General features: G+C 34.7%; 1 protein-coding gene across 5 annotated transcripts; it reads right to left on the minus strand.

Moving 5' to 3' along the window:
• Window positions 1-417: 417 nt before the first annotated feature.
• LOC149083278 (uncharacterized) lies at window positions 418-8,520 on the minus strand. Of its 5 annotated transcripts, none has more exons than XM_089236500.1 (3): window positions 8,446-8,520; window positions 2,223-2,624; window positions 418-1,262 (listed from the first exon to the last, which is right to left on the minus strand). In XM_089236500.1, exons 2-3 carry the CDS (start codon window positions 2,454-2,456, stop codon window positions 810-812), a joined length of 687 nt encoding a protein of 228 aa, XP_089092626.1. In that variant the 5' UTR covers window positions 2,457-2,624; window positions 8,446-8,520; the 3' UTR covers window positions 418-809. The 5 variants fall into 5 exon arrangements, with proteins under 5 accessions (XP_089092626.1, XP_089092628.1, XP_089092625.1 ...); XM_089236502.1 differs by lacking the exon at window positions 8,446-8,520 and adding an exon at window positions 8,292-8,439; XM_089236499.1 differs by lacking the exon at window positions 8,446-8,520 and adding an exon at window positions 8,127-8,264.
• Between the last annotated feature and the right edge of the window lie 1,074 nt (window positions 8,521-9,594).

A 9,594-nucleotide genomic window follows, 5' to 3' on the forward strand; every position in this document is an offset into this window, starting at 1 on the left:
TTCTCAAACACTGCATAGTAAATAAATACGATTCTATTTGTATGGATAAGAGTATTTTAAAACTAGAATAAAAAATCTTGTTTACCAGAACTTTTTTTTAATTACACAATATATTAAGAATTTCAAGTATATACATCCCAAGTTCTAGAACCAAGAATCTTATTCATGCCTGAACTGCCACAGCTGTATTTATAATCCCGAAGTCAATAATTGAAAGCTTTCATTTCTTAAATAAATTGCAAATTATACACAGTTGATGCTTGTTTTAACAAACCCATATTGATGTGAAAAATAGTTCACAAGTGCCAGACATTTAAAGGTGTGTATTGTTTGGAACCAGAAAATTAATTCATAAAATCAAATGTTGACTGCATTGCATGTAGTAGAGATAACACTGAAATACAAAGTAATTCCAAATTCAATCTACATGTGTTTATTAAAAGAGATTTACAGAAACAAAAATATATAAATTGAAACAACAGAGTTGACGGAAAAATGGATGGCTTTTTGACCAAGCCCAATATAAAGGAAAAATATTTTTCAAACATTGCTTTGCATCTATGAACAATTTCATATTCTTTGGAATGTTAAACATAAAGATTACTGCAACACAAAATTAAAAGAGACGTTCTTCTCACAAATACATTGTCAGTTGGAAGTAGTAGGTATTTTGGAAGAAGGCATGGAAGACAAAAAATTGAAGGCAAAAATCAAAGGGTTAAAAGATGTGTAGCAATATTCATGGAAAAGCATATATATATAAATAACAAATGAAATTGTAGTTTACAGAGAGATAGATGACTTTTTACTCAGCATGTAGTCACGGATGATACTAAATCATCTATATCCTCACATGGATAATTGGAATCTGAGGAATAGAAAGGTGACGCACCAAGTATCTCATGCTCACGTTCATCCACACAGTCCAAACAGCGCAATTTCATACGTGTTATAGAGTTTTGTATCTGTTGCTGGAGCATGGTGGCTTCTCTTTGTGGCAGACAGCAAAGTTCAGCTGCCACATGCTTGCCGAATGCTTCATACGGCTTGTCCTCAGCTGCATGCTTTGCTATGCTTTCCAGCTGTTCAACAGCCTCTGAAATTTCAGAACGTTGACGTTTTTTACCCTTCCTCATAGGAGTTGGAGGTATGAGTGTCAACTCTGACTCATCGAGGTCCCCTCCATCCTGGTTTGTGAAATCCACAACGCTGCTGTTGCAGACATCACCAGCAAATGGTTGCTGGCTACTACATGGAAGAACCTACAAAGAAATAGCAAAGAATTTATATAAATATGAAATAAGGGAAAGGCATACTGCTTTTAACCAGTCAACTCCCCAATTAATTTCTCCGAGCGTTACCCGCAGTGCCCACTTTTTTTTTGAAGATGAGAGTGCTTTTTCCCTTTTTTTTCCTTTTCTTGGAAATTGGAAATATTAAAATATTTTTTTATAGCATGTCTTTTTTATAGCTCGAATGTGTCGATACATAATATGACAGCCCAAAAGTTAGGGGGGGGGGGCATAATTTCCCATGACTAAAAGAAATGCTGTTGATGGATTTATGTGGAACCATAGTAGTTGAACCTTTGCTAAAAGATATATGAGTAATAAAACAGATGCATCTTCGCAAGGGAATCGAAAAATAAAAAAAAAGCGATGGGGATGCAGCTTTGCAAAACATGACAAAGATAATAGTAATAATAATCGCAAACCTTGAAATATAATTATCAACTCCATCTAGTGATGAGCTAATAAACGCACATTGGTAAGAATATCACAACTCAAAACATGTTATTCTTGCCACCAAATCAGAACATAGCTCCCACTGTTTCAAAGATTGTTATATTCTTGCTGGTGTGCGATATGATGTTTGAATTTTGGGGCACCAAAATGAAATGGGGGAATGATGGCTCTAGCACGGGGCAATTACCATCACTTGTTGATGCTATAAATTCCTACAGAAGGGTCCATAAAAGGTTTGACTTGGGGGCCCTGCTCCAAGATGTGAGGGGGAGGGTCATGGTTTCAGTCCGGGAAGATTCTCAATTTTTAGGGTCCATGAAAATCGCATTCTAGGAAACATGATGCAGGGTATGGACCCCTGGGCTAGAGCCCCACTTGCTCATACGGAAATCGGGCCCTAGCTGTATATATGTGGCTCAAAAATGAACTACTCCATTTGTATTATATATATTTAAATAAATATATTCACACACTTACCAAATTCGATTGACTTCCTCTTGTCGAGAGAACTTCTTGAAAGAAATGAGCAGAACGGAACCACGTCAATTTCGGGTGGTACAGGCCTTCCGTTCCTGCGCCGCTCTTCTTGCTTCTCTCTATTTTTGCCAGCTCCTGTCTGTAGACATCTTTCAACCCTTTTATCTTTGTCTTTAATTTTTTGTCGTCCAGGCCTCCTCCCAAAAGGCCTTCTTCTTCCAACTGACAACGCATTTGAGCGAAGACTGTCTCTTTTAATTTCGTGTTGCAGTAATCTTTATGTTTAACATTCCACAGAATCGGAAATTGTTCATAGATGCAAAGAATCTCTTTATTTCCTCAGAACTCCACTTCATTTTGACTTGACTTGACTTGACTTGTTTTACGTCCTTTTGTACCAACCTAGGGTTTTAGGACGGGTAAAAAAAAAGAAATATACAAGGTTAATGTGTTAGTTTGTTAGTTTTTTAGGGTAGGAAAAAAATTTTTGATACATCAACATATATGGAAAATACCATACATTTAGAAAATTATAAAATAACTGAAACATATATATAACTATACCCATTCACTTTGTATATACCACCTATACAAAACCCATACCAGTACACAGCTTTATCACAAATTGTACAAATATTAAATCAAATTCACAATATATACAGCACAAGAAATTTTCTCGCATCAAACCAAATAGCTACATACAAGAAAAACAATCATACTTGTATGATCCAACATAATTATTCATAACAAAAATCACAATACATTAAGCAAAAAATAAAAATAAATAAAATAAATTCCATAAAATAGACAAATGTATTATAAAAAAAAAAAAAAAATATATACAAGAATTATAACGATGTTTGCAAGACATGAGTAGATGGAAAAACAAATCAGTGATATTTACATCAGATTAATCAGGGACTTGAGGGGAAGAAAGAGAGAGAGAGATAGAGAGAGAGAAAAAAAAAAAAAAAAAATTTGACTATTCAAAACAGGATGTATATCAAATTATCAGAGAAAAAAAAAAAATCAGAATCTATTACATTTAGATAAATACACTTCCAATCCTTTGACAAATAATTTTGGAGGAGCAATAAACATAGCTTTCCAATTACAATTCTGATTATTTCTTATACCAATACTTTGGAAAAAGGTATTGCGATATTTATTCCAATGTTTGCATATAAAAAAGAAGTGATCATTTGATTCTTGATCATCACAATAGTCACATTTCGCAGTCACTTTCTGATTAATTCTGCACAGATAACCATTAGTTGGGGCTCTGTTTGACAATAATCTGTAAAATAATGTTTCATATTTTCTCTTCGTAAAGTAAGGTGAATATTTATTAATAGTATTAAAAAAACGTGATGCAAGTGGATAAAGAAGCTGATATCTGAAATATCGTTCAATGTGGATGTTCCATGACTTCTCAAGCAAATTCAGCACATCTTCAACATATGAAAAATCTGGAAAAGTAGGGTTTGCATTATTAGCAGCAGTTCGAGCCAGTTTATCTGCAATTTCATTGTAGGAGATGTTCTTGTGACCTGGTGACCAGACAATTGAAATGAATTCTGCCCGGCTAGAAGCATCTATTAAAGAGAGATGTGTAGTAAAGATGGCTGAATGTGACTTTGGATTTATGGAGGCTAATGCAGAAATTGCTGATTTGCTGTCTGATAATATAACATAGTGACGTTTTTCAGATATAAATTTTGAAGCAGCAACAGCAATGGCAAGACACTCAGCTGTAAAAACAGAAGAAGAGTCATGAACTGTAGCCTGGAAAGTTCTCATATTTTTATTACAAAAGACTCCTATTGTTGTATGAACTGATTTGGATGCATCACTAGCAATTATAATTGAGTTAGACCAATTTAATTGTTCGTATTGTTGAAATAAAGGGTTGACCAAATTTGGATCTGTCGTAATCTGGAATGGCAGTTCATCAGTAGTATACGATATATTAGAGATGATCCAGGGTGGATTAGCAAAAACTATAGGTTGAACTGGTATGAGTAGATGATTGTCCTGGATGAAATTTATGACTGAAGAACTAAACATGGGTAGAGAAGAAGTCACAGCTGTATTATTTAAGTTGGCACTAATGAATTTAAAGCTGGTGTTGTACGTTGATGCTCTGGCTTTAATAATTTGTCTTGATACAGATTTCATAATCATTAGTTCAAAAGGAGGTTTGCCACAAATACTTAATAATAATGGTATTGGAGTTGAAATGGGTAATCCAGCTGCAATTCTGAGAACTTGACGATATAATACTGCACATCTGTTTAAATTTCGTTGTGAACAGTTGTGCCAGAGTAAAGAACTATAATTGAAAAAACTGCAAATGATATTTGATGCAATAGCTAGGAGTTTGCTACCAGGGGCTCCTCTAAGACGACCAGCAATGATCCGAATTATGTTTAATGTTTTTATTCCTTTTTTTAGGATGTGATCAACCTGAGGATTCCAAGTAAGTTTCTGGTCAAAGATGACACCCAAAATCTTGATGTTTTGTACTAATGACAGAGGGTTCCTATTAATGGCCAGATTACAAGTACCAATAACATTTTTCTTTGTAAATATACTATATGAACACTTTTCAACTGATAGGATAAAACCCCATTTTCCTAACCAATCAGTAATCTTCAACAATGCATTGTTTATATTATTTTCTACGATTTTAATGTCTTTATCACTACACCATAACAGTATGTCATCTGCATAAACAAATTGATGGATAGAACTTGGTAATTGAGCAAACATATCATTCATATATAAATTGAAAAGCCATGGTGATATAACTGATCCTTGAGGAAGGCCTCTATCAAAATTGATTAGATTTGACTTGTGATTTCTCCAACTAATATAACATTTTCTTTCAGATAAGAAACTTTTCAACCAAGCAATAAATTCACCACAAACACCTGTGGATTGAAGTTTATATATAAGAGCAGAATGTATTATAGAGTCGTATGCACCCTTTATGTCTAGAGAAACTAAAATTCCAATCTCTTTAGATTTGAAAGTATTGACAATATTGCACTTTAAATCATTTAACAAATTTTGTGTCCCAGATTTAGATTTAAAAGCATATGTGTTTGAAGGGAACAGTTTATATTTCAGTGATATCCAGTTCAATCGAGATAAAACAATGCGTTCAAAAATCTTCATAATTGTGTTTGTGAGAGTAAGTGGTCGATATGATGAAGGGCAAGTAGGTGTCTTGTTGGGTTTGAGAAGAAATATTATCTTTCCCTGCTTCCAATCTGAAGGAATGGTGCCTGATGACCAAATCTCATTAAGTTCAGAATTGAGGAATTTTAGATGATCATCTGGAATTAATGAATAGGCCTTGCTGTTAATTGAATCAGGACCTGGAGTTGTATGTGGTGATTTAATAATTGCTGTCTTCAATTCCGAAATTTGTATTGGAGAATTCATATCTGTGGCAAAGTTTTGACAAGGGCCACAAAAAAAATCGAAGTCTTTATGGATATAAGGTTTGATGAGGGTTTGCTGTAAGAGTTCAATTTGTTTATAAGGATCACTGATGACTGTATTGTTATGACAGAATAACAAATTTTCATCTTCATATACTTTGGAGTGAATAACTTTCAGTCTTCTTAAAATAGTAAAAATTTTTGGATAGGCTGCATGTTTATACAGTTGATCTTCAAATGATTTATTTCTTTGATTTTTCAGAGTTCTTTTAAAAATAGCTGAGTTTTTCTTATAATTAATCCAGCATACCTGACATGGACATCTCCTGTATTTTCGAAATGATCGTTTCTTTGCTATTAGCAGCATACGTAGATTAGCATCAAAGTAGTCATTGTATTTGAAATGATGACGATTTGAAGATCTTTGAGCTTCCATGTGTTTATTTTTCACAAAATTAAAGTAAGTAATATTTTCATCATAGTTATTCAGACTGTCATTAAATGTTCTCCAACTAGTGTATTTATGAATAATGGATGTAGATCTTGCTTGAGTTTTCAATTCTAATGTTATTGGAATATGGTCACTGTCATACAGAGAGTTACCACATGACCAAGTAATATTTCCAATTAAATCGGTACTACAAAAACTCAAATCAATTGAGTTGGAAGATTGTGAAGAGTAATGAGTTGGAGCAAGCGGTTGAATTAGCCCAATAGAATTCTGAAGATACCAATTATAAAGCTGACGACCAGCATTATCAGTTCTGGATGAGCCCCATGCAGGATGTGAGCTATTAAAATCACCCAAAATAACAAAAGGTGGAGATATTTGATCAAAAATCACATTCATGACGTTAATAATATTTGAAGAATCTGATATATATAAGTTTACAATGGTGAAATGAAAATTCTGCAAATAAATTTTGATAACAAGAGCTTCAACACCAGATGAGTTATATTTGAAAAGAATGTTTGATGGAAACTTATTTCTGATAGCCATTAATACACCTCCTCTCCCACTGTTAAGTCTATCACATCTGTATATTTGGAAATTAGGTAAATAATATAATTCATCAGATAAAAATGTTTCTTGGAAGCACATGATATCAAAATCATTCATGAAACGAAGAATATGATATTTCTTATTTTTAATACTTCTACAATTCCATTGAAGAATTCTATGGATGTTAGTCATGTGTGATTCAAACCGAATCTTCAAGTAAATTTTTAATAAAGTAGTATTTATAAATTAGTTTGGCAATGAGTAAATGTGGCATAAAATCAAATATAAAAACAGGTTAAGACTTTCTCTTTGAACCATGTCTGTCTTTAACAGTTTCAGAAATGGTGCTATTGAAACTAATTGCATCTCTCAATTGATCATCAGAAGAAGCCGATCTTTTTCTTGAAGAATTAACAAGATCTTTTAACATAGGCTGAAGCTGGTTAGATATACAGGAGATGATTTCTGGTACAATTTCTTTCAATGATTGTGTAATTATTCCAGCTACAGACTGTTTGATTTCCAGCATTATTGATTCTTTTATTTCTGCCAGTTCTTTTGCAACAAGAGATTGGATATCTTTTTTGATATTAGATAAATCTATGTGTTGAGACGAAGTTTGCACTCTAGTGGCATATGACATCTCATTTGGCTTACAGAATCTCCTCGCTACATGAATAGGCACATTATGTTCAGACTTGTAATTGAGAATTTTTTGTTCATGGATATATTTTGGACAATTTCTGTCAGTAGGAAGATGATCTGGTGATGAACAATTAATGCATTTCTTTTCACTATCACAATCTTTGGCAATATGGTTACCACCACAATATAAACAGATTTGAGACTTGACTGGGCAGAATTTTGATTTGTGAAAGAAACTGAAACATTTGTTACACATGGAAGGTCGTTCTATAAATCTTTGTGGCTTAAAGATCTGATACCATAATTTAAGTTCAATGGGCACAGAAGTCCCTAGTGCAATAATAATAATAGTTGGTGTCTGAATTTGGTTTCGTAGAATATGGCGGATATTCAAAGGGTAAAAACCATTTAGAATTAACTCATTAGCAATTTCATCTAATGGAATTTCAACTGGAATATTCCTCACAATATATTTTGAAGATAGTGTATCGGTTAGAAGTGAGTTAACAACTGGAATGTCAAGGATAGTTTTGATGTTAAGTAGCTCCTTCGCCACCAATGCAGAATTAGTAGTAACAAAAAGATCACCGCTCTTGGCTACCCTTATTTCAGTAATTTGATCTGAATTGCTGATCATATTAACAAAGTTCCTTCTGAGATCATTAGGTCTGGACGTTGGAATTCTGGTATTTCCGTGATATTTCACGGTGAAGCTAGTGATGTCTGTTGAAAAATCTATTATTTCATTATCAGAATAATTAGATGACCATACAGGGAAATTAATACCCTGACCTTGGTTTGCATTACCATTCCCTTCTTGAGTCTCCATTAAACTTGCCGCCATTATCGCCAGAGCTATGGTGGCTTCAATTTACGAAGCCATATAAATAACTGAAGACAACTTGAAATTAAGTATTCAATACGGGTATGAAGTTAGAAAACGTCTTCCGACGTTGTTCGATGACAACTAACCCAACGCTGGTACCACTAATGTTCGACACAATAGGCCTGTCTTTCAATCTATATTCCTTAACTTGATAATTGTTAGAGCAAAAAAAATACAAATTCACAAAACAAAGAATTCAATCACGAAGAGCAAACACAACACGTCCGTTCATGAACTCACCTCTTTTAATATCACCACTTCATTTTCGTGATCGAAGATAAAATAAAAAGCACGTGCAGCAACAACAACAACAACAAAACACTTGACGTAATTATACAGGATTTCAGCGTATAAGGCTATTCCCTGACAACGACAGAGAAAAAAATTGAGATGCGCGCGCGTCTGGACGAGTTCACTAGTCGAGTGTAATAACTTTCTCACTGGGCTAGCAGCTACTTAACTCGCTCAATGTAAATGAGCCTTTAGATCACTTAATCAAGTGGCCTGCGACACGTTTTTAAATCAATGAAGTGGCCCGCAGCATGTTTTCAAATCAATGAGTGGCCCCCACTCTCTTTGAAAGATTGAATTAAGTTGAAATGTGCCACGAGTCATTCAGATCACCTGAAAGTGTGCCGCGGGCCGCTTGAATGATCTGAAAGTGCGTAACGGGCCACTTTAGTGGTCTGGAAATGCGTCAAGAGCGCCACTAAAATAATCTATAAAAAATGAATCTTTCTGCTTAAAGTGTTAATGTATCGCAGTCCATTAGGTGATCTGTGTGCTGCGAGTGATTCAAGTGATTTCGAAGCGTGCAGAGGGCCACTAAAATGATCAAATGTGCCTCCAGCCACTTAAAGTAATCTGCAACTGAACTACGTGCCACTTAAGTGAATTGGGGGTTTGCCGCTGGTCGCTCAAGTGATCTGGATATGAGCTTGAGGTCACTTAGGTGATCTGAATATATGCTGTTGGCAGCTTATATCTAGAAATGTGCCGCAAGCCACTGAAGTAATCTGGAAATGTGTCCCACTTAAATGATTTGATGATCGTTCATGGGCCACTTGTGTGGTTTTGTTATTTGTCCTGGACCACATGAGATAACTCCGAGGACCACAGGTTAGCATATGTGTTTCAAGAAAATGTGTGTCTTTGGAGAAAACCAGACATTCATAAACATATGCAGGCCATTCTAATTGTTGTATCCTTCGGATGTAGTGTAATTCCAGGAGGTGTTACATCAAGGGTGTTCAACATTCAGTAAAGTGTGGGGCATTTCATTGATTTTGAAACGCGTCGCGGGTCACTGAAGCTGACTGGTAAATATTTCTGGGTCAATTGAGTACTCTGAAACTGTGCCGCACTGATCTGTAAATTTTCCGCAGGCCA

This window comes from Pholcus phalangioides, unplaced genomic scaffold (assembly GCF_987345545.1).
Source record: "Pholcus phalangioides strain wild (caught in Gottingen) unplaced genomic scaffold, Ppha-v1.0 ptg000009l_1, whole genome shotgun sequence".
NCBI classification, from domain to species: Eukaryota; Metazoa; Arthropoda; class Arachnida; order Araneae; family Pholcidae; genus Pholcus; species Pholcus phalangioides.